We start from the raw sequence: 25,173 nt of genomic DNA, 5'->3' as shown, positions 1-25,173 counted from the left end.
CTGGGAGGGAAGAGCTACGAGGTATTCGCTCTGTGGGTCTGGCAATGGCTGTGTTTCTCTCAGCTCCTGCCTGGTGGCCCCCTCCTACCGGCAAATCTCTCACTGACGTTCTGCCCGCTCTCTCTGCTCCTCCAGGCGTCAGGGTGGCAGGGCATTCCTGCTCTTGCTGGCCTCAGATGCTTCCCTTCTTGTGTACCCTTAACCTGTGCCCACTTCTGTAAGTAGTCCCTTCATTACACTCTTAGGAACTACCTCTCTGGAGAATGCCACTGTTTCCTGCGGGGACCCTAGATGATACAACTGTTATTAGTATTACCTTTAGTTTGAGATCACATCTGATTCTCTGTGTGATCCTGTGGAGTCGGTGACCCTTTCTGAGCCTGTTTCTTCATTTCTTAAATGTGAATCCAATACCCCCAGCTTTCGCTTTCCTACTTCAGAGGGATATTGTGGGAATTAAATGAGTCAATACAGGTGACAATACTCTGGGAAAAAAATACAATTGTGACCCTATTATTAGAATTATTAAAAGTAACAATAGTAGTAAGATTGTTCCTGCCCAGAGATCTCTTCTGATCCCTCTCTCTTCACTCCAGCACAATAGCAGTGACTCAGTCTTTGGTCCTTGGCAAAGCCACTGTCCTTTTCTGCAAAGTCTTATGCTGCGGAAAGATGAAACTTTGTGATCAGATACAGCACACAATTCTCAGAGCTGCTGCCACCATTTGACAAATGCCACAGGGTTCTAGGCTGTGCTGCAGCCCCTCAGAGCAGACCCAGGCCTGCCCTTGCAACCCCTGGGCTCTGTTTGCTGCTCACAGAAGACTGCTGAGAACCAGCCTGTGGCCCTGGCTGAAGCCACTGAGCATCCAGGATCCCTCCCACCTGAGTAGCAGGTGGATAAGGCCTAGCTTAGTGAGAGCTGGTGTGGACTCAGGTTGCTCCAAGCTCCTGGCAGGAAGAAAATTGCTAGTGGGGCATGCATGGCCGGGTGAGCTGGGATAGCCCCAGAGCGGACAGCGAGGACAGCAGCCCTGCTGGGGGCAGTTTCACTTTGCTGTGCCTATTTTAAAACAAGAGCATGTCCCTTGAGAACTTCTCCTGCCTCTCCTTCCAGCCACTTAATCCATCTGGTGTTTCCACGATCTCCTCTTCCCAATCCAACCCGCCACCAGGCCTGTCAAGGGACACCTGGAGTAGCAAAGCTCATCGGTGGCCTCTGCGTGATCAAGATATCTTGCCCGGTGTGGTGGCTCACACCTGTAATCCCAGCACCCTGGGAGGCCAAGGCGGGCAGATCACCTGAGGTCAGGAGTTCAAGACCAGCCTGGCTAACATGGTGAAACCTCGTTTCTACTAAAAATACAAAAATTAGCTGGGCGTGGTGGCATGTGCCTGTAATCCCAGCTACTTGGCAGGAGAATTGTTTGAACCTGGAAGCTGGGGGTTGCAGTGAGCCGAGATTGCGCCACTGCACTCCAGGCCTGGGCAACAGAGCGAGACTCTGTCTCAAAAAAAAAAAAAAGTTAAAAAAGAGATATGTGGGCCCCCAGTTGTTTAAAATCAGGAGTCAGTACCCCTGGAGCTGCAGAAAGAACTCTCCTGAATCAGTTTAGGACTATGTTCTGTTGCATGATGCAGAACGGTGCCTACAGTGAGTTCTTTGAACAGCTTTCTCTTTTCTTATTTCTTGCCCCACTTTCTGCTTGTAAAAAGGCCTAGAGGTAAGCAGCCCTGGACTGTTGCAGCTACTCAAGAAGGTGTGGCCTTTGCTTCCTGGCACTCAGATGGCAGCTGACCTCTAGGTATGCATCATTCACATCTGAGACAGGAAGGAGAGGGAAGGACCGAGGGTGAGGGGCTAAATGAAGCAGCCAGTGAGGTCCATTCCCTTTCAAAAGCTGACCTGAAGCCTCAACCCAGGACATCACCAGCACATCTGGGTCACATGGGCTTCTACGGTCTGGCCTGGGAATCTAGACCCTCATTAACTACATGGTACCCATTGGGAAGTCTGTTCTAATCCCACACTCAGATCCAGTTGACATTTTTGACATGGACCAGACATCAGATTTGACACGTCTGATTATAGTTGATACAGGGAAATGCCTGTATCAACTATAATCAGATTTATCAAGTCCAGCCGTGAGGCTGGACTTTGGAACCTGGGTGGGGTCTGGAGAGGGAGAGAAGGAAGGAGAGAAATGTAGGTGGAACATCAGTGTAACAAGGCTGGGGAAAGTTCTGAGACTGATGGCTACTTTCTGAGGTGGTCCCCTACAGCAAAGCTTCCCGGAGCTCCACCTCTGCTGAGAAACCCCTCACCGAGCTTCCCTTTCTGTCTGGTTCTGTTGAACGGAAACGACATCTGCTTCCCACTCCCTGAAACTTCTCTTCAGGGTTCCCGTCATTGGCTCAAGCTATGGGAGAGGGCGTGTGAGACCCAGGCCTTCCGGAGGCTTCCAGAGTTAGAGCACTCCCACGGACAGGAGACAGAACTGCCTGTGGAGAATTGCATTATAGCCAAGCGCCGGGATATATATTTATCTGTGCCTGACATTCTCATCTCTTTTTAAAGGAAAAGCCACACATTTGGCCAAAAGATGAAGTGGAAAAAATGTACTGTTGAACAAATATCCAGGATGGTTGCTCAGAATGTATAAAATGATGAACTGTGTGGAAAAATCATGCCTGTGGCAAATTGTCAGCAGGCTATATTTGGGGGTCCGAATGCAGGGCCCCTGCCAACTGAGTTCACACAGCCTTAGTGTTTTTCCACTTCTATTTATAGCGATGCACATATTCACACACAAAAAATGCAGGGGACATTGGACTTCGTTTTTAAATGATGAAAATGTTCGAAATGTATCTGGTTTCAGCACGTGAGAGCCGCTCTGCTGTCTACGATTAGCCTTGCTTACTGAAGAAGGGATTAATCAACGTGGGGAAAACAACGTAATAGGATCCTTTGGGAATCTGAAAGTCTGAAAACAACTTTTTTCTCTATTTCCTTTTTAAAATGTAATTCACTTCAACAAAACTTTATTGAGCACCAACGATGCAAAATGTTGAAATGGACATCTGATTGTTGTCTCTCAGCCTCCATTCCTCCTGCCCCTTTTCCAGCAGCCATTGCTTCTAGTTGGAGAACCTCGTGTTTCCAGCGAGGGAGATTCTTCTTTCCAGCTTCAGATGTTGAACACAAGACCTGGCTTGGCCAATCAGGGCAAGCCATCCCCCTGGGCACAGTGATTGGTTCAGGCCCACCCCCAGCTGGACCAATCAGAGTGAAGAGTGAGACTTCGGCCGGGAATGCTGAAACAAAGACTGAGCCTTAGTGTTGGATTTGAAGGAAGAAGCCCCAGGAGCTGCTGAGAGCTGTTTTATAACCATGAGGTGAGTCAGCCTTCCAATAAGGCTAACTGCAGAAGGTGAATGAAGAGACAGAAATAAACTAGAACCACCAAAATATTTCTTACCTAATGCCATTCTGATTCTGGGGTTTTCAGTCATGTGAAACTATAAATTCCTCTCATTGTCTAAGTCAGCTGGAGTTAGGTATTTTTGCACTCCCAACCAAAAGCATCCTTGGTGATACAGGATGGATTAGGGTGTACTTCTTGGAGGAAGTGGCGCAGAACCTAAAACTTGAGGATGGGTTGGATTTGGATGGGAGAGGACAAGAATGTCCTGGCGACTGAACAGTTGCATGTGGCTGGGAGAGGAATGAATCCTATTCCAACGCAGCTGACCCTAGAAACACTGGGCTGGTGAGATCTTGGCATGTAGTGAAGGACACACTAAAGAATTCGGTCTTAATCTTGCAGGCAGTGTTTGTGTGGGTGTGATGGCAGGTTGTTCTCTTCTTTCTCAAATCCCTCCTCAGGTACCAGTTCATTCATCGCATTCACATTTGCTGTTCGCAGCTCAAACTTTATAGCAAGACAAAGCCAGAATGTTCAGGTGAAGAAGCAGAGAATGGCTGTGTGAGTTTCCTAGGCTGTCGGAACAGAGAGCCACAAACTGGGTGTCTTCAATCCATACAAATTTAATTATCTCACAGTTCTGGAAGCTGGAAGTCTGAAATCAAGGTGTCAGCAGGGCTATGCTTCCTCTAAAGCCTCTAGGGTAGGAACTTCCTTGCCTCTCCAGCTTTTGGTAGAGAAGTTTTTGGCTTATCCCAGCTTACTCCAATCTCTGCCCTGTCTTCACATGGCCTTCTCATGTCTCTGTGTCCTGGCCTGTTCTTCCAAGGACGCCAATCATTGGGATTAGAGTCAGTCTAAATCCAGGATGATTTCATCGCACAACACTTGACTAATTACATCTACCAAGATCCTATTTCCAAATAAGGTCATATTCTGAAGGTTCTGGTGGCATAAATTTTGGGGGACACTATTCAGCCCACTACATTGGCCAATAACAAAGCCAACTGACGCTCCATAATGTATGTCAGCTAAACTATGGAGCCCCTCCTGATGTCTGTGCTGGGACCCTCGGTGGCACTGCTGGACTCTCAGTCTTCCTGTGAACCTAACCAGCTGTGTCCTCTCTTTTAAAAATTTATTTTTGTTTGAGATGGGGTCTCACTATGTTGCCCAGACTGGGAGTACAGTGGCTGTTCACAGGAGTGATCACAGTACACGGCAGCCTCAAACTCCTGGGCTGAAGTGATCCTCCTGCCTCAGCCTCCCAGGTAGCTGGGACTACAAGAGCATGCCACTGTGCCTAGCTTTGTGCTCTCTCTTAGTAATTAGAATAACTAATTTACTATGGAGGAAGTACTGTGACAAAAGCTTCCTGCTCAAACTTAGGCACTCTCCTCGGCTTTTGACATGTCAAGGATTTTCAAGTAAGGAAAAAAGAGAGAAAGAAGAATGGGCGAGGAAGGGATTATAACCCCACTTTTCAGATACGACTCTAAAAAACTGAAGCAACTTGCTCAGAGAATGGAAGAATGCTGAGATGTGAGGGCACTCTTTCTAACTCCAAATGTGTGCTTTTTAACCTCTTACTTCTTTCTTGGCTCAGAAGGAAAACAAATAAAATATAGCATGAAAGTCTAATGAATTATGTTGAGGCTGGGCTATCCAAGATGGCCAATTAAAGGAGAAAAAGAGAAGTTCACTGTGCAGTATGTTTAAGCCCTGAGCTCCACCTATGAATTTACAATTTTTGCTTACAAGAACCTTCACTTGCATCATGTTGGGAAAGAATAAGCCCGAAGGAGATTAATCTGATGCCTTCAGGACCTTTTGTTTTCAGGCTGAGCAGTAGCCTGACAATGGTGGGGGCAAATGGAAAGGAAAGCCATTTGGTGGCAGGGATCATCCAGTTTATAAGTATAAAAAAGTTGTGACTCAGCTTTTCACAGGGACCCAGGAGAGGGACTTTGAATTGAGTCATTATGGATTATTCTCTGAATCCAATAGGCCAATAGGCCAATAGGCCAAAGTGTTTTATGGCTCAAGAGGTTAAACTAGTCTGGGACATGATTTCTTAAGATTTTAGAACCAAACCAAAATATATCACTCTTCTCATGTGCAAAGTCATGGTGCATTTGTGCCTGGCATTCTGTGTGTGTTTCTGGGGGTTTAATCTCAAGAAAACTACTGTAATTCCTCATTTGTGTTACTGACAGGGAAAAAGATCTCCATATAAATGAAATTTCCAGGTATTTGAAGAGTAACCAACTGAGAACTAAAACATTTTAACTTTGAGCCTTTGGGAAGGGCTCTTTCCAAATGGTAGTACACATCTGTGCACTTTTCTAAGACTAGGAAATGACATGATGATTTAGGGTCACCAGTAGGAACACCATTTATCATATGGACTAGACACAGTGATGATGTCAGTGGCAAGATACTAGAGTGGACAGAGTCTGAGCTTTGAAGTCGCCCTGACCAGCTTTGAATTCCAGCTGCCTCCTAGCAGCTATACAATCTTGTAGGAGTGACCTAACCTCTCAGCCTCAGTTTCCTTATATATAAAATGGGGGTAATAATTCTTACCTCCTGGGGTCATTGTGAGGATTAAATGAGATAATATGTATCTATTAGATACATAGTGTGTACATAAAACTTTCAGCAGCATACCTGACAAATAGAATGTGCTCACATCATTATTATCAACAATACAAAACAGTCAGCTGTTGTCGTTATTGTCCCTACAATAACACTACACTAACTATCCCAAGATTGTTATTTTCATCGTAAGGACATGGAGTTCATTGGGTTTTATATCCATTTGTGTTTTTTTTAAATGTTTGCTTTTTAGGGGGCAGGGGTGGTCTGGTTACTTTCTTGCTGCAGCTCTCTTCCTGTGTGGGAGTACTTGCCAAAACATGACTTCCCCATCCTTTCTCATTCCATTCATTTATCCAACACGCATTGGTGACACAATGCAATGTGAGAAAATACATGCCAGAAGAGTCCCAAATACAATGTTTTGAGAACTGAGAGGAAAGGGGGATGAATAAATGAAGAATGGATGCATGAGTGTGTCACAAATGAAGAAATTGACAGGAAGGCCGTAAGAGCAAGGGGCAAACACCAGAGCGCTTTCCATATGCCTGATAGAGTCTTCCCAAAAGCACACACCTCATTTTCCATTGTCATCAAATATCAGCATACACCATCATAGGGTTTGCCTTTGGCATGAATGATCTGGAAGAATCTCGGAGGTCTTCAAGCCCCTACCCTTCAAGATGCAGTAATGGAAACATTGGTGTCTCAAACCCAACAGGTCCAACGTACGTATGTGTCACATTCACAGCCAAAGCAGCCCCTCTTCCCTCTATGCCTATTTCATATGCTGATACATCCAGGAAGACTGCAACAAATCTGAGAGGCATTGGGAATCGAAATTTCCTCTGCCTCCCACCTCCAGTTATCCCAGTGCAGATAACTCCAAGCAGGGATGACCAGATGAGTAGATCCTCAGCACACAGGCTGAGGATGACCATCAGACAACTAGGAACAGCCAACACCTTGAACTGGAGGTACTCCAAGAGTTGTGTTTTTAATTTTTGATGTTAGTTGTAAGATGCATTCCTTCAGAGCTATTAATTATGTAAGTAATAGTAGACAAATATGGACCCTGAGGAAGGGAACCAAGGGAAGGGGGCCTGAATTTTCTGCTCTTTTGGGCGGGTGATGACTCCAAGTCATTACAATCTAGATGCATCCTTACTATGCAGCCACAGCTTGCTGAGATCTGAGCACATAATCAGATACACTGACATGGATGTTACCGTGTGGACAAGGAATGAGCAACCTTGAAAAATGTATCTTTCTATATGCTGTTTTGGTTTTAAGATCTTGAGAAAGAAGTCCAGGAATTCACAAGCTTGAAAAGGAGATGCTGAGGCCACTGTGAAGACTTGAAGGCTTTTGCCTTGGAGGCAGTCCCAGGCCCACCACTCTCAGCAAAGGTCTCCTCCTGCCCTTTCCCAGATCTAACACAGGACAGCAGGCGGAGAGGAACCGCCCCCTTTTCCTTCTCACTATTCTGGCTCTTGTTAGAGTGACAGTGGGATGGGAACTAGGACTCCTTGTCATTGCCAGGGGTTGCCTTGAAGGACTGGAGTCTGAGAGTAAGCAAACTTTATGACCCACACAAAAAAAAAACCAGCTTCAGGAAAGCTTAATGGAGTTCCTGGTGTGAACTTAGAAGCAAGGTTTGATAATTAATTCTGACCTGGCTATTTGTGAATAAACAAAGATTAATACAGTGATTTCCATTTTGCTGAGTATTTTTCGGCCTCTGAACAGGACGGTCACATGGTTTTGCTCTTGTTTGCATGAAGCGAAATTCTGGGGTCCTCTCAGTAAACCCATGAGAGTTTCTTTTTTTTTTTTTTTTGAGACGGAGTCTCGCTCTGTCGCCCAGGCTGGAGTGCAGTGGCGCGATCTCGGCTCACTGCAAGCTCCGCCTCCCGGGTTCACGCCATTCTCCTGCCTCAGCCTCCCGAGTAGCTGGGACTACAGGCGCCCGCTACCACGCCCGGCTAATTTTTTGTATTTTTAGTAGAGACGGGGTTTCACCGTGTTAGCCAGGATGGTCTCGATCTCCTGACCTCGTGATCCGCCCGCCTCGGCCTCCCAAAGTGCTGGGATTACAGGCGTGAGCCACCGCGCCCGGCCTGAGAGTTTCTATCTGATAATGAGAGCTGGCTTCTTGTGTTTTTGAGGCAGAATTTTGACAGTGTTTCTTGTGCATTCTTCACCATCATTTGGAGCCACCACCTTGGCAACGTCTGTAGACAAGCAGATAAGGGACTCTCAAATCTACCCTTGAAGAGGAAGTGGCCCCAGAGTTCCGATAAAATCCTGCTGTATACGGGCTGTATGAAAGCAATTTGACCACTTGAGATTTTGAGTCTTAAGAATCTTTCAATTTCTCAGCCTCTGGCAGGAGTAAGAGAATAATATCCTGGATGTTTATAAAATTCGATAACCCTTTAAATCCATCCCACTTGAAGGAATAGCTAGATTTCTGGACCCCCATTTTCTGAGGCTTTCCAGGATGGACGCATGCTATCAGCTCCCCCTGCAGGTCTGACTCTTTCCTGACAGGGAATTCCTGGAGGTCCACTGAGAAAATGGATTCTGGAAGGGCTCTAAATTGTGTTGCACAGACGAAATGCTTCGACTGCTTGGAAATGACCCACCTTTCTGCTGGAAGCCACATGTCCTGGGAATGCACCAAAGTCTGAATCTGTCAGTACCTTACTATGCTGCAGGAAAACAAAGTCCCACCCAGAACTCCAGTGCCCAGGCAGGACCTTCCTTGCGCTAAACGCGCTTTAGAATATTCGATTCTCTCTCTTCTTTGTAAGCACTGTGGCCCTGTGGTAAATCCATCACAGATAAAATGGCCTCTACATGAGCCATGTGCTAAAAAAGGATACGTACACCCATTGTGTGTTGAGTCTAAAAGTTGTTTCTCAAAAAGTTTTGGATTGTCCCAAATTTTATATGTGAGTTTGCTGATTCAGTCATTCAATAAATATTGTGATAGACATTCTGCTATGTGATTGATATGTGATAGACATTGTTTTAGGCACCCTGGATAAAGCAAGGGACCAAGGCAGGCTAAGACCCCATCCTCATGGAGCTTCAGGAACAGCAGTGACGACATAGAGTAAACAAGTGCATGAACATGTGTGGTGTGATTTCATGTGGAGATGGTGCTATAAAGAAGAGTAAAACAGGATAGGCTGGGCATGGTGGCTCACGCCTGTAATCCCAGCACTTTGGGAAGATGAGGCAGACAGATTACTTGAGGTCAGGAATTTGAGACCAGCCTGGCCAACATGGTGAAACCCCATCTCTACGAAAAAATACAAAAAAATTAACCAGGCATGGTGGCACATCCCTGTAGTACCAGTTACTTGGGAGGCTGAGACAGGAGAATCACTTGAATCTGGGAGGTGGAGGTTGCAGTGAGCGGAGGTCGCGCCACTGCACTCCAGCCTAAGCAACAGAGTGAGACTCTGTCTCAAAAAAAAAAAAAAAAAAAAAAGCTGGGTGCAGTGGCTCATGCCTGTAATCCCAGCACTTTGGGAAGCCAAGGTGGGCAGATCACGAGGTCAAGAGATTGAGACAATCCTGGCCAATATGGTGAAACCCCATCTCTACTAAAAATACAAAAATTAGCTGGGTGTGGTGGCAGGCACCTGTAATCCCAGCTACTGGGGAGGCTGAGGCAGGAGAATCGCTTGAACCCAGAAGGCAGATGTTGAGCTGAGATTGTGCCACTGCACTTCAGCCTGGTGACAAAGCAAGACTCCATCTCAAAAAAAAAAAAAAAAAAAGAGTAAAGCAGGATAAAGAATTGGAGTGATTGGGGTGTACTCTTTTTGAAAGACTGGTCAAGGTAGGTTCAGTTAGAAGCCTACATAAAGGAAGACAACAACCCACGTGAAGATGTGGGTGGAGAGCATTTCAGGAGAGGAGGCGGCAAGTGCAAATGACCTGAGATGGAAATGAGCTTGGTGCGCTCCAGGAAAAGCAAAAAGGCCAAGAGAGACAGGACTGCAGAGTGCTAGGGAGTCAGTAGGAGGAGATGGAGCCCAAGAAGTCGGCAGGGTACATGGTGCAAAGAATATGGCAAGGAGTTTGGATTTTATTGTGAGATGGGCAACCGTCGGAGCCCTTTCAGTAGAGGAGTGAAGTGATCTAATTTACGGTTTTAAAACTTCCCTTCTGGCTACTATGTGCAGAAAAGACTCAAGGAAGACAGGTGTGGAGCCAGGGAATCTCAGTGGGGGGCTATTTTATAATAGAAGCCCTCTGAGAGGTGCTGGTGTCTTGGTAGTGGTGAGACGTAGGCAATTTCTGGCTGTATTTTGAGGACAGAGCCACAGGACGTGTTGGTTAATTGGATGTAGGAAGTGAGATAAAAGAAATAAATCCGGCTGGGAGCTGTGGCTCATGCCTGTAATCCCAGCACTTTGGGAGGCCGAGGCGGGCGAATCATGAGGTCAGGAGATCGAGACCATCCTGGCCAACATGGTGAAACCCTGTCTCTACTAAAAATATAAAAATTAGCTGGATGTGGTGGCGCACGCCTGTAATCCCAGCTACTTGGGAGGCTGAGGCAGGAGAATCGTTTGAACCCGGGAGGCAGAGATTGTAGTGAGCCGAGATTGCACCACTGCACTCCAGCCTGGGCGACAGAGTGAGACTCTGTCTCAAAAAAAAAAAAAAAAAAAAAAAAAGAAAGAAAGAAAAGAAAAAGAAAAAAGAAAAAAAAGGAATAAATCAAATATGACTCCTGGGTTTTTGGCCTGGGCAACTGGGCAATTAACTGAGATTGGGAGGACTGGGGGAAGAACACATTTGGGTGGGTGGAATCAAGAGTTCTGCTTGGACAAGTTAAGTTTAAGAAACTTATTAGTCATCCATCTGGAGATGTCAAGCAGGCAGTCTGGAACACATGCTCGATGCAGGAATAACGAGGAGAAAACTATTTATGGAAAGAGGAGCTCCGTTCTGTAATACATTGTGACACCTGGTTGTGAGCCTTCTCCTCTCCTAGGTCTTGGTTTTCTGTTTTGTAAAATGATGGGCTTGGCTGGTCTCTGAGGGTCTTTTCGGTCATGCAAGTAGAAAAGAGAAGATTCGCATTGAAATTCACTGAGCAACAGGAGAGGGCTAGGCCTGCTGCTGGCCGGACATAAAACCGTGAGACGGAAGACCCCAAGAAGACTGGCAGCTTATCTTAGGAATCTGAATTGGAAATGAGTCTTTGCAAAGCAATCACAGGCTTGTTCGAAAGTGGGAGTTTTGGGGAAGGCAGCAGTTTAGCAGCAGCAGATGAATTTGCTCAAAGCAAAGCGGTATAAAACTTGGTATAAACAGGATTTGCAGGGAAGACAGTGAAGTGATGCTACTTCACTTCCTGGATCCTCTATCACTGTAACAGGTAAATATGAGCACCTGTGTCTGCCAGGAACATTGACATTTAATAGAGAATTTTTTGTTTTGCTTTTTGCTTCACCTGTTTTTCTTTTTTTTTGAGACTGAGTCTCGCCCTGTCGCCCAGGCTAGAGTGCGGTGGCACGATCTCGGCTCACTGCACCCTCTGCCTCCCAGGTTCAAGCAATTCTCCTGCCTCAGCCTTCTGAGCAGCTGGGATTACAGGTGGGCGCCACCACGCCCGGCTAATTTTTGTATTTTTAGTAGAGACGGGGTTTCACCATGTTGGTCAGGGTGGTCTCAAACTCCTAACTTCGTGATCCGCCCGCCTCGGCCTCCCAAAGTGCTGGGACTACAGGTGTGAGCCACTGCGCCCAGCCCTTACTTTACCTTTTTTGACACTGGCCTACATTGCCTGGATACACACGTAGTTTATTTTGGTTTTTCTTTCATTTTTCTGTTCATATTTAGTCTTCTCACTGTACAAAGTGCTTTCATATTTCTGAACACCACATTTGGTCAGCATAACAGCCCTGTGGCTAGGAACATAATTAGATAATCCTGTTTTGGAGATAAATAAACTGAAGTTCAGAGAGGTTGAGTAACTCGCTCAAGACCACCCAGACAACATAAGGATGAACCTACTTTGAACCCAGGTTTTATGGATCCCTATGATTTCCTCTTTCTCATTATTCCATTTGGTCTTCCAGATGGAGAGGCTTGCTAAAGATTACTTGGCCAATTCCTGGATACTCTACGGCACAGTTGATTATTTTGTGCTTTTCTTTTCAGATGGGAATATAAAAATGACACTGGTTTAGGTTTTCATGTTGCTTTATAAAGCCTCCGCGGTATTAAGTAGTGAGGCATGTGGTACACTTCTGAACTAGTGTTTTTTTTTGTCTTTTAAAGTCTTTCAAATACAACTCTTAGACACTATAACAAGTTTAGGAGTATTTGGGTTTTCTCTTCCACAGTGATGTTCAGCAGAGGGGAAGGAAGATCTTAGCAATACTGTCAGTGGAGGGAAGGCTAAAGTGGAAGCTTATGCTTTTCAGCTTCTATGATTTGGATGATGAGATGGCCAGGTGATTCTAATCCAGAAGTGCTTTCTAATTTGTTGTAATTACTATTGCTGTGTAACCAATTATCCCTAAACTAAGCAGCTTATAACAACCATTTGACTACCCTCACAGATTCTGTGGTCAGAAATTGGACATGGCAGTGGGATGGCTTGGGAGCCTCAGCTGGGAAGACTTAATGGCTAAGAGTGACTCAACAGCTGGGGGTTGGAATCCCAGGAGACATCACCACTTACTGTCTGGTGGTTGATCTGGCTGTTGGGCGGAACCTCAGCAAGGGCTGTTGATTGGGGAACCCACATGTGGCCTTTCCAGAAGGCCTGGGCTTCCTTACAGTGTGGAGGTTCAAGGTAGTGGTACTTTTCATACAGAGACTCATGGCTCCAAAAGCATGAGCCCCAAGGAACAGGGAAGAAACTGCATTGCCTTCTTTTTTTTTTCTTTTTTGAGATGGAGTCTCACACTCTCGCCCAGGCTGGAGTGCAGTGGCGCGATCTTGGCTCACTGCAAGCTCCGCCTCCCGGGTTCACGCCATTCTCCTGCCTCAGCTTCCCGAGTAGCTGGGACTACAGGCACCCACCACCACGCCCAGCTAACTTTTTGTATTTTTAGTAGAGATGAAGTTTCACCATGTTAGCCAGGATGGTCTCGATCTCCTGACCCTGTGATCCGCCCACCTCAGCCTCCCAAAGTGCTGGGATTACAGGCGTGAGGCACCGTGCCCGGCCATTGCCTTTTTTAAGGTAGCCTCAGAGAGCATCACTTCTGCACATTCTATCAATTGCAAGCAAGTCCCAAGCCTGCCTAGATTCAAGGATCCAGGACATAGACCCTGCCTCTTGATGGAAGGGTGGCAAGGTCACATTGTAGGAGAAGATGCGGGATGGGAGATATTGCCACAGTCATCTATGGAAAATACCATCTGCCATTCTAGTGAGGATGTCTCACCTCTGGGCTTTACTAACATTAGTGAAGGGACCTGCTCATCTGCCAAATGCCATTAAAGTATTGCTGGGGCTGTAGCTCATGGCCAGTTACAGCTGCTTGGGTTTGAATCAGATCTCTCAACCAACCAACCAACCAACCAATGCAGGAACCAGCCTATCTACAGCAACACCCTCTAAGAGTCAAATACTGGGCCAAGAGCCAAGTATGAATTAAAAAGGCCCCTACCCTCAAGGATCACCTGAATCTTAAATGTTAGTGTACATAGAGCTAGCTGGAGTAAAAGTTTAAACTGCAGATGCCTGTCTGCCTTCCTTCATTCTAATTCAGTTGTCAGTTCCAGCTGCAGCACAGGAATCTGTGTTGTAACAAGCCCGTAGGTGGTTCTAGCATAAGAGATCGAGGGGGGCACTTTGAGACTCACTGATCAGCAGAACTAGTGCTTTGAGACTGGGCATGGTGGCTCACACCTGTAATCTTAACACTTTGGGAGGCTGAAGCAGGTGGGTCACTTCAGGTCAGGAGTTCAAGACCAGCCTGGTCAACATGGTGAAACCCTGTCTCTACTAAAAATATAAAAATTAGCCAGGCATGGTGGCACACACCTGTAATTCCAGCTACTCAGGAGGCCGAGGTGGAAGGATCGCTTGAACCTGGGAGGTGGAGGTTGCAATAAGCCAAGATCATGCCATTGCACTCCGGCCTGGGCAACAGAGTGAGACTCTGTCTCAAAAAACAAAACAAAACAAAACAAAACAAAACAAAACAAAACTAGTGCTTTGGTCCAGAGAGTGAGCTTGGGTGCTTTTCATAAGTCATTAGCTTTCAGTTTGCCTGGCTTCTCTCCTTGAATCTTGCTAGCTGTGGTAGGTTAGATTGTTGTGCCTGTTTTTGATTTATAGCCTGGCAGCCTCAAAACCATCCTTTTTGCCTGCTAGTGAAAATGAATCTGGGCCTTTTACATATTTTTTTTCTTCGCTAGCTGGCACAATTTTAAGCTTTGTCAGTAGAGGGCGCTAGAGAGATGCTGCAGATGCTTTCTGGTTCCCACAGGCTTGACCCGCAGCCTGCTTTAAGGAGTGGCTTCTCCAGCGAACAGCTCCTAGAGCACACATAGCTTCTCAAGCACACAGCTCCTGCACAAACTGTGGTGCATCTATGCAGTGGAAAATTATTTAGCAACAAAAAAATGAGCTATCGAGCCACAAAAAGACATGGAAGAATCTTAAATGCATATTGCTAAGTTAAAGAAGCCAGTCTGAAAAGGCTACAACTGCATATCATTCTGGAAAAGGCAAAACTAGAGAGACAGTAAAAAGACCAGTGGTTGCCAGGAGTTAGGGGTAGGGAAGGGGAGATCAATAGGTGAAGCACAGGGGATTTTTAGGGTGGTGAAACTATTAGGTGTGATACTGTAGTGGTAGATACAAGACCTCATGCACTCAGCAAAACCTGTAGAGATGTACAACAGAAAGAGTGAATCCGAATGGAAACTATAGACTTAATAATAACGCATTAATGTCAGGTCATCAGTTGTAACAGGTGTACTACATCAATTCAAGATGTCATTAATAGTAGGGGAAACTGTGCACAGAAAGACGGGGTTATATGGGAATTTTGTACTTTGCATCATTTTTCTGTAAACCTAAAATTACTCTAAAAATATAATCTATTTTTAAAAGTCATTGAAGGCAAAAATAAAAGGTTCAGCAAACACTGATTTTAGAATTTTAGGTCCCCCTCCTACAATTCTGCCTAGAGTATTTGATTATTTCTTTTCATATTTACAGTGGCACAAAGGGAAAATAATGGACACTTTATGTTTTACCTAAGACATTTTGCAGTTCTACATAGATACTCACATTTCATTTTCATTTTTATTTATTTATTTTTTTGAGACAGAGTCTCGCTCTGTCACCTAGGCTGGAGTGCAGTGGCGCAATCTTGGCTCACTGCAACCTCTGCCTCCTGGGTTCAAGCGATTTTTGTGCCTCAGCCTCCCGAGTAGCTGAGATTACAGGTGTGCACCTCCATGTCTGGCTAATATTTTGTATTTTTAGTAGAGACAGGGTTTCTCCATGTTGGCCAGGCTGGTCTCAAACTCCTGACCTCAAGTGATCTGCCTGCCTCACCCTCCCAAAGTGCTGGGATTACAGACGTGAGCCATCATGCCTGGCCTTTTTTTTTTTTTTTTTTTTAATCATATTCAACTCATCCATTCAAAATGCTGATGTATCAGCCAGGCGTAGTGGCTCACACCTGTAATCCCAGCACTTTGGGAGGCCGAGGCTGGCGATCACCTGAGGTCAGGAGTTCAAGGCCAGCCTGGCCAACATAGTGAAACCCCATCTCTACTAAAAAACAAACAAACAAAAAATACAAAAAAATTAGCCAGGTGTGGTGGTTCACACCTGTAGTTCCAGCTACTCGGGAGGCTGAGGCAGGAGAATCACTTGAACTTGGGAGGCAGAAGTTACAGTGAGCTGAGATCAGGCCACTGCACTCCAGCCTGGGTGACAGAGTGAGACTCTGCCTCAAAAAACAGAAAAGAAAAAAAAAGCGATCAATGTTTTTACTTTGTAAGCCATGGTTTTATGTACAGGGTGTACTAAAAAATCTTCATAGGAAAAGGAGAGTCCGTGGAAAAACTAAATTCTCCCTTTCAGATTTGTCCACTGTGTGGTAGTGGCAACAGCAATTTCTGGAAGAAAGGTCTTGGATAGCACTGCCAAGTTGCAGCTTCATAAACTATCAAGTGAGCTGTTTTCCGTGAGGACAACTCACACACTTGCTATCACCATACACAGTGAGCTACTAAAGATACCGCAGCTCTCAGGGCTGACGTCAAGCGGATATGAGAATGCAACACAGCTGATTGCCTGCTCCAAGTCCCAAATTGGAAACATGAGCTTGCCCACATAAGACATTCCAACTAACTCGACAAATGAATCCTCAAATGCTCCTCACGATCATTTGTTTTAAAAAGCTCAAGTGATTTTTCATTGTCTCAGACTGCTGCTGTGGAAGGTTGCCTATTGGAAAAAAAAAAAAAAAAACAAGGACAGAATCAAATGGAATATTTCCTAAGGCAGGGAGGAAAGAACAAAGTATTAAAAAGGACAAGAAGTCCCACTGCTGTAACAGAGATAGAGATTCCTGATCAAGAAGCCACATTTTTAGGAAAGTGGGATGTGCCGTTTTATTTTTAAAATGAGATGCAATCAATGACACACGCTGTACAGCATGTATTCTGTGTACTAGCCTCTCCCCTAGCCTCTCCCCTGGTTTCATATTATTTTTCTACCCTTATTTACCCTTTGCCCCAGTTTTCTTAACTCTTTGAGAAAATACTGTATCTTTTCATAAGATGTTGGAAATCCTATTTGATACATTGTGAAGTGAAAATAAGTAGAAAATGCCATATTTTGAGCATTAATGATAACTTTCTAAATTTGCTGCAATGGATTATTTTTGGTGACTCTACTTAAAATACCTCAAATCAAATTCCCTACTTGAGTATAAGCATAAATATTCCAGATTTCTGAAATCAAGATTTAAATAGTTATTCCAGCATACATGTATATACATACACATCCATGTAACTTTCATGAGACATGTATTACAAGCTGTTCGAACTACCGTTCCAGAGGTTCACTGACCAACGAAAATAACCTTAGTAGTGAAGTACAAAACCAAATCCAGAAAGCAGTCCAGGGGTTTAGTCAGATTGCTTCTTCTCACCGAGCAGCGTCATACAGTATGTATTCCTACCCATGCACACTGGTCAAGGGAAGAAAGAAGTGGTCAGTAGTAGGAGGAATGGGCTTAGGTAGTGATATGGTTTGGATTTGTGTCCCTGCCCAAATCTCGTGTCGAACTGTAATCCCCAGCGTTGGAAGTGGGGCCTGGTGGGAGGTGATGGGATCGTGGGGGCAGATTTTCCCCTTGCTGTTCTCATGATAGTGACTGAGTGCTTACGAGATCTGGTTGTTTACAAGTATGTACTGCCTCCTTCGCTTTCTTCCTCTTGCTCCAGCCGTGTAAAATGTGCCTCCTTCGTCTTCTCATTCTGCCATGATTGTAAGTTTCCTGAGGTCTCCCCAGCCATGCTTCCTGAACAGCCTGCGGAACGGTGAGCCAACTAAACCTCTTTTCTTTATAAATTACCCAGCCTCAGGTCATTCCTTATAGCAATGCAACAAGGACAAACTAATCCAGGTGGTATGGTCATCATGATTTGATAGTTAATGTTTGCCTGTTTGCCCCAACTGCTGAAGAGCTGTCTGACAATTAAGACCATCTCTAGTAACTATAGCACAAGCTGAAAGAATTCCACACCTCAAATTCCATAGCCTGACAAGGGGTCACCTTCATTTTTAAAGGGAATATGGCTTGTGAACCGTACTGTCTGGGGTCCGAATCCTGGCTCTAGTATTTCCCAGTTGTGGAGTTTTGGGCAAGCATGCCCTCATCCTCCCGAGCCTCAGCAACGACATTTACCTGACAAGGTAACACAAATATTAACTGTTTCTCCTAGTCCGGGGGCCGGCACCTGGTATGGGCTCAATAAATGGCAGTCATTATTATGAGTAGATAATTATAACAATAATAAAGTGTTAGAAAATTCATGAAAGTACAAGAGGCTTGAAATTTCTATAAACCACTCCCCAAACATGATATAATGTTTACCTACAACCCAGTTTTTCCTTTTGCACCAAATAAAATCCAGCTGTGCAGCTGAGAGGCAATGAAATTGAGAAGAATGATTCTAAATTGTTGTAAATATATTTTCAAAGGATTGTAAATATATTTTCAAAGTTAAATGTAAAATGAGAGCCTGTTTGTAGACAACTGAGTTGGCTTGTGATGACATTTTTTACTAAAGCTGTCAGAGGATCTGAAAGAATTTTGCAAAGTACTGGACATGATGTTCAGCTTCTTTAGAAAGCTGATGAGCACTAAGCAATATGTTGCCTTGTTGTAAATAGCAAATCAGTGTCATGGTCTTTACTCTCCTTCACCAGATTATGTGATCGAATAAGTAACCACATGTTAGGTGGAAACAAATTGTAAAAGGCTTTTAACTAAGCAACATTTCAATATTTGTTTGTTTTTTTGAGACACGGTCTCTCTCTGTCACCCAGGCTGGAGTGCAGTGGTGCGATTATAGCTCACGGCAGCCTTGATCTTCTGGGCTCAAGTGATCCTCCCACCTCAGCCACCCGAAGTGCTGGTATTACAGGCGTGAGCCCCCGTGCCCAGCTTCAATATTTCTTTTAAGTGTGGTTTTTTTTCACTGCCAACACATTTTTATCTTAATGTTACCACCCAAGTCAACCAGAAGTCATTTAAGAAATAGCTGGTGTAGAAAATAATTTTGCAAAATGAGAAATCAGTTCAAAGGCTGGATTCCAAACTGGCATGAGCCTGTCCCCAGTGTTGGTGTCTCGTCTCCATGTGGTCTTTTGCCAACTCATCTGCTTTTGCCCCCGACCTGCCCTTGGGCTGAATCCAGTGCAGATCCTCATGCATTTAGGAAGGGTGTCTGAAGGCTTACTCAGCAGCCACCAGTCATCATGTCTTTTCTATTTTCTATTACCACATTCAGTTACAAACAGGTACACAAATATGAAGAGAAATGGAGGGCAAGGGACGTAAGATGGTGCATGTTTCTCCTGCCCTGGTAAAACGTCTTCTCTGGCAATATTATCTCCGTTGGTAGAATGGTTGCCTGTGACAGGAAGAGGTCGTGGGGGTAGGCAGAGCAGGGTAAGGTTTTAAACAAATTCTTTTTTGCAATATTTACTGATTATTTTATTTTTTCTCCATTGAAGAGACTCTTTTTTCTTTTTTTGCTCTATTCAGCCATTTTATGCTTTAACTCTGCAGACAATAACAAAAAATACACTAAACTACATTTAGACAGATGGGAAGAAATGGAGAAAAGAACAATTACTCAAAACACTAAGCTGAAGCTGAGTGTTGTGGCATGCACCCACAGTCCCAGCTACTCAGGCAGGAGGATCGCTTGAGCCCAGGAGTTCAAGGCTGCAGTGAGCCATGATTGCACCACAGCACTCCAGCCTGGGCAACAGAGCAAAACCCTGTCTCAAAAACAAAACAAAACAAAAAACCCCACTAAGTTGATGAAAATGGTCAACTTTTTTTGCCTATGGACATCTACATGCGCCCGCATCATTTGTTGAAAAGATTGACCTTTCCCCATTAAATTGTTTTATCAGTTACACATTAAGTTTCTATGAGAGTAAGAAGAACAATCGGTTTGGAAGAAGGTTTGAAGATACAAGTCAAAGTCTGAAAGAGACTTGTTCTAATGTGGAATAACTCATAAGTTTTTCTGATTAAACTGTTAATTTTCATAGAATTATAGACTCACATGCAGTTGTAAGAAATAATACAGAGAACTCCTGTGGATTCTTTACACAGTTTCCCCAGTGGTAAACTTGGAAAGTTATAGTAGAATATCACAGCCAGGATATTGACAATGATACAAAGTACAGGACAGTTTCACCATCATAAAGATCTTTTGTGTTGCTCTTCTAGAGATAGCCACACCTACCCCACCCCACCACTGTCCCTGGCCTCCGACAACCACTAATCTGTTATCCATTCTTTAATTTTGCTACTTCAATAATGTTATATAAATAGGACCATACAGGATACAACCTTTTGCAACTGGCTTTTTTTTTTCCCACTCCATCCCGTTCCCTGGAGATCCATCCAAGTTATGTGTATCAATAGTTTGTTCCTTCTTACACACACTGGGGCCTGTAGGGGTTGGGGAGGGAGAGCATCAGGAAGAATAGCTAATGGATGCTGGGCTTAATACCTAGGTGATGGGATGATCCGTGCAGCAAACCACAATGGCACACGTTTACCTACGTAACAAACCTGCACATATTGCACCTGTATCCCGGAACTTAAAAGTTGAAGAAAAAAAATAGTTTGTTACTTCTTACTGCTGAGTGGTATTCCATGATATGGATGTGCCACAGTGTGTTGAACTGTTCCTCCTTCTCAGGACATCTGGTTGTTTCCAGGTTTTGGCTGTTACAGATACAGCTGTTATGAGCTTTCATGCACAGGCTTTTGTGTGGGCATAAGTTTTCATTTCTCTGGAACAAATGACCCCCAAAAGTGTAATTGTTGGGTCTTACAGTACTTGCCTTTAGTTTTATAAGAAACAAAACTGTTTTCCAGAGTGACTGTATCATTTTATATACCCACCAGCAATGAATGAGTAATCCAGTTTCCCTGCATCCTCACTAGCATTTGGTGTTGTCACTTTTTAAATTTTAGCTGCTTTTTTTTTTTTTTTTTTGAGACGGAGTCTCACTCTGTTGTCCAGGCTGTAGCGCAGTGGTGCGATCTTGGCTCACTGCAACCTCCGCCTCCTTAGTTGAAGAATGTGTTGAATCAGGGAAAAGTTATTATAAAGTAAAAAATCTAGGAGTATCTGGCAGTCGTAATGGGGCTATATGCCCCAAAGGGAAGCAGTGGCTTTGCTTCACCAAAATTGGACAATGGGGAGTAAACACTCAAGTGCTAGAGGACATAAAGAGAGAAAAGATGATAGCCAAGAAAAAAGCCAAAGCCAACAACTCCCCTCCACAACCACCCGTAGTATTTCCATCCCTTTATTAAAAACTACAAGCAGACGTATCCCTTCCCAAGCCAGGAAAAAACCTGTTTGTAGATCTAGGAGAACTCACCGCGCTTACCATGAATGTGTCCAATTGCCGGGTATGTGGGGGAGCCCACATATGAGTGAACAGTGGCCATGGTTTGGGATAGACATTCCTCCTTACTTATTAGCATCCCAAAACCCCAGCCTCACTTTCACTCTTCAGGAACGCCCGCAGTCCTGGACACTTACCAACCCAGTAAGAGGGACGGTGTGCATATCCCGCAAGTGGACTGATAAAACCCATCGAGCCATATAGGTGCAAGCCCTTGTCACCAAACCCTAACAGTCAACGCCTCCACAGCCGAGTGGTGGCCAAGGTTACCCCACGGAGCCTGGTCTCCCTCTAACTTAAGCTGCCTCAACTGTGTTCCATCAAAAAGGGCCTGGAACTGTACAAACACCACTAACCCTTATGCCACATACCCCCACCTAAGTGCACGATGGGTCAATCCTATGAATACCAGCCTACAATGGACTGCCCCTGATGGATTCTTTTGGATATGTGGAACCCAGGCTTACTCATGGCTACCTTATCACTGGCGAGGTCCTTGTTTCCTAAGCACAATTAAACCCGTATTCTTTTTACTTCCAAAGCAGGCAGGCGACACCCTCGGAGTCCCTGTGTATGATAACTTAAACAGAGAAAAACGATCCTTAAAGGTAGGAGGAAGCCAAAGATGGCGAGAGGACGAGCGGCCTCCGCAACGGATCATCAAATATTATGGTCCTGCCACCTGGGCTGAGGATGGTTCATGGGGTTATCGTACTCCCATATATATGCTAAATAGAATAATTAGACTACAGGCTGTTCTAGAGATAATCACTAACCAAACCGCCTCAGCCCTGGAAATGCTCGCGCAACAACAAAACCAAATGCACGCGGCAATTTATGAAAACAGGCTGGCACTAGACACTTATTAGCAGAAGAGGGTGGGGTCTGTGGTAAGTTTAATATCTCCAATTGTTGTCTTAACATAGACAATAACGGAAAAGCAGTTCTAGAAATCGCTTCGAACATCAGAAAAGTAGCCCAGGTACCAGTCCAAACCTGGAAAGGGTGGGACCCGGCAAACCTTCTAGAAGGTGGTTCTGTAATTTAGGAGGATTTAAAACGCTGTTAGGGACAGTAATCTTCATCACTGGGCTCCTCCTGTTTCTCCCCTGGGTTATCCACTAGTAATAAAAGCCATTAAAACTCTTACAGTTAATCGCCAGACAATCCAGATGATGCTCCTGCTACAATGACGCAATGATACCAACCCGTCTCTCAAGAACGCCCCCAAAAATTAAGGTTTTCTTTTTCCAAGGTGCCCATGCCACCCCCTGTGTCACGCCTGAAGTAGTTATTGAGTAAGTTGCCCCTTTTCCTTTTTTTTAATAACCAAATAGGCAGGAATGACAGATTCTCCCCAGTGCCTGAAAGCTTGAAGGGATGAATAACTCCTCCCTTCTCAGGCCCAGTCCCAAGGCACAAGGCCACTTGTGCCAGCAGCCAGCAGCGTGCATCAGCAAGACAGCAGAAGCAGGAAGACAGCCTGCCGGAAGACACCTACCCTGGCCGGAAGACATGTACCCCTGAAGATGGAGAAAGAGGCCGTCCGGGTATGACGTAGCAGTCACGTCAGACTGGGACACTTCCTGTTTAGAGAGGACTATAAAACTCCGGTCCGGTAATCACTTGGGGCTGACGCCATTTTAGGCCTCATCCCGCCTGCACCCAGGCACTCATTAAAACAGCGTGTTGCTCCACACTGCCTCGTGTTGTCTGTTGGTGCGCTCTCGGGGTTCAAACCGATACAAGAACCTTTCAAATGGTAGTAAGATTAAAGGTTTTTATTAATTGAGTTATTAATAACAAAAAAGGCACAGATCATAAATGTGCAGTTATGAATTTTGGCAATTGTATACATTCATGTAATCACTACCCACAACAAAAATAGAATGTTTCCACCACCACAAAAAGTTTGCAACACCCCTGTACCTCTTTCTAGTGCATTTCCAATCATGTCCTCATACCTACCTACCCCACAACCATTTTTTAATTTCTTCCAGAGCTAAGGCTTAATACATTGAATTTTACATAATCTTAGGATAGACTGTCCCACATAAAGGAGACTATCTGCAATAATTTATGTTGGAAGAATAAGATATTGATGTCAATTAATACATTTTGTGTCCTGGTTTAAAAATGCTCCTACTATTAATTAAAATTTTAAAGACATTTTCTTGTGAAAGTATAAAGGGATACTTTTTTCTATTTTCAACATTATGAGTTCAAAAGTTCATTCTGATAGAAAATTTTATTTTGTGTTTCAACTATGTATGGATAGAAATACAACTAGGAAGAAATATAGATGATTCTTTATACTTCTTTGCATTTTCCAAATTTTATGCTACAACCATGTATTGCTTTTATTGGTACAATAAAGCAATATCATCAGTGTAAAATGTACTTATTTTTTCATAATTATGTTAAGTCTCTTTATATTTATTTTGATCAAAGTGTCTTAGAGATGTGTTTTCAATTAAGAAGTCCCAGGGTCTCTAAGCTCACTGGCACTGTCCTATTTTTCCTCACACAAATACTAACTGCTATGGACAATGACACAGTTCTGGGAAAAACCCATGAGAGATCATTAGAGATAAGAGAGAATATTCACCGTGTTTGTTTCACTCCCAGGAACAAGCAAAGTTTTGTTTCTCAAGATTTTATTTTTATTTTTTTGAGACAGAGTCTTGCTCTGTCATCTAGGCTGGAGCAATTCTTCTGCCTCAGCCTCCCAAGTAGCTGTGATTACAGGCGCCAGCCACCACACCCAGCTAATTTTTTGTATTTTTAGTAGAGATGGAGGTTTCGCCATGTTGGCCAGACTGGTCTTGAACTCCTGGCCTCAAGTGATCCACCCGCCTCAGCCTCCCAAACTGCTGGGATTACAGGTGTGAGCCCACGCCCGGCCTCAAGGTTTTAATTTACACTCTTTCCATCTCATGATACGTAGTACCATAGAATTGTCTTTTTCTTTTTTTGAAGAAAAATGGGTAGCAATTAAAAAAATAATGACAGCTTAGTATCATGACAACTATGATATGACAGACTTATCTGGCCATGTGCTGTTGAGATCTGAACACTCAAAATACCTCCAAACTGTTATCAATCAATCAATCACACTTCAGACAGCAAGCTAATTGTTGAATTCATATTTGCTTTACACGAATTCCCTATTTGTCATTACTATAAAATTAATTGCTAAAGTGCTTTATTGCTAACTGTGCTTACATAAATAAGCATAACTATTTTAATTGCTTAATGTCTGATTAGAATCACTATCATTAATCTTTGACACCAAAACATTTCTGATTAAATATTTTAAATAATGAAACGTAATTGGTAGAGCTCAGTTACAATGTAGTAACCTTTTTGGAGGGGGCATTATAATAAAAGTTTACAGCAGCACTGTTCACGAGAACTTTCTGTATGACAGAAATGTTCTCTGTGCTGTCCAGTGTGGCAGCCACTAGCCATATGTGGCTACTAGACACTTGAGATGTGGCTAGTGTGACTCAGGAATTGAATTTTACATTTCATTTCATTTTAAATTAATTATAATTTTGATTTAAATAGCCACATGTGGCTAGTGGCCACCATATTAGATGGTGAAGTTTTATAGAATAAGGCTTAAAACCAAAATAAAAGTCTGCTCCTACTATACACAAGTTTTTTTGCCTTGTATGAATTGGAAATTTAGTGTCTAAGAATCACTGATATTCATAAATTTGTGATAAACAACAGACTTGTTGAGACCAAAGTACTAAAAGGATACTTAAATTCGTTTTCATCTTCAGTGTGATTTATGGGAATATTAGGCCAAAGAAGAATGTTTTCCTTTTCTGATACAAAAGGAAGAGATCAATTCAGCAGAATTCATATTGTTTTAATTCCCATATAGTTAGGAAGTTATTATTAGCCTCAAATGGCCTGAACATAATGACTAAGATGAATATTTGTGTGTTTTGG

General features: G+C 43.9%; 1 protein-coding gene across 4 annotated transcripts; it reads left to right on the top strand.

The window, feature by feature from the left end:
* Positions 1–2,391: 2,391 nt before the first annotated feature.
* On the top strand, positions 2,392–23,419 carry LOC107972569 (putative postmeiotic segregation increased 2-like protein 2). 4 transcript variants are annotated; one of them, XR_001715200.3, is made up of 4 exons: positions 2,405–3,396; positions 17,487–17,582; positions 22,363–22,508; positions 22,614–23,417. XR_001715200.3 is itself a non-coding variant. In XM_054678259.2 (3 exons), exons 1-3 carry the CDS (start codon positions 3,392–3,394, stop codon positions 22,735–22,737), a joined length of 225 nt encoding a protein of 74 aa, XP_054534234.1. In that variant the 5' UTR covers positions 2,392–3,391; the 3' UTR covers positions 22,738–23,419. The 4 variants fall into 4 exon arrangements, 1 of the variants encoding a protein (XP_054534234.1); XM_054678259.2 differs by lacking the exon at positions 22,363–22,508 and having other exon boundaries at positions 2,392–3,396; positions 22,614–23,419; XR_001715199.3 differs by having other exon boundaries at positions 22,363–23,417.
* Positions 23,420–25,173: the final 1,754 nt, after the last annotated feature.

Source organism: Pan troglodytes, chromosome 12 (genome assembly GCF_028858775.2).
Source record: "Pan troglodytes isolate AG18354 chromosome 12, NHGRI_mPanTro3-v2.0_pri, whole genome shotgun sequence".
Lineage (NCBI taxonomy): Eukaryota > Metazoa > Chordata > Mammalia > Primates > Hominidae > Pan > Pan troglodytes.
Note: the sequence above shows the minus strand (reverse complement) of the source record. Positions and strands in the feature narration are given on the sequence as shown.

Excerpts from the sequence above, each read along its gene's own strand:
- LOC107972569 (XM_054678259.2), top strand. Across the intron at positions 17,583-22,613 it reads CCTGAACAGCCTGCGGAACG|GCCCAGTCCCAAGGCACAAG; the intron begins GTGAGCCAACTA and ends CTCCCTTCTCAG.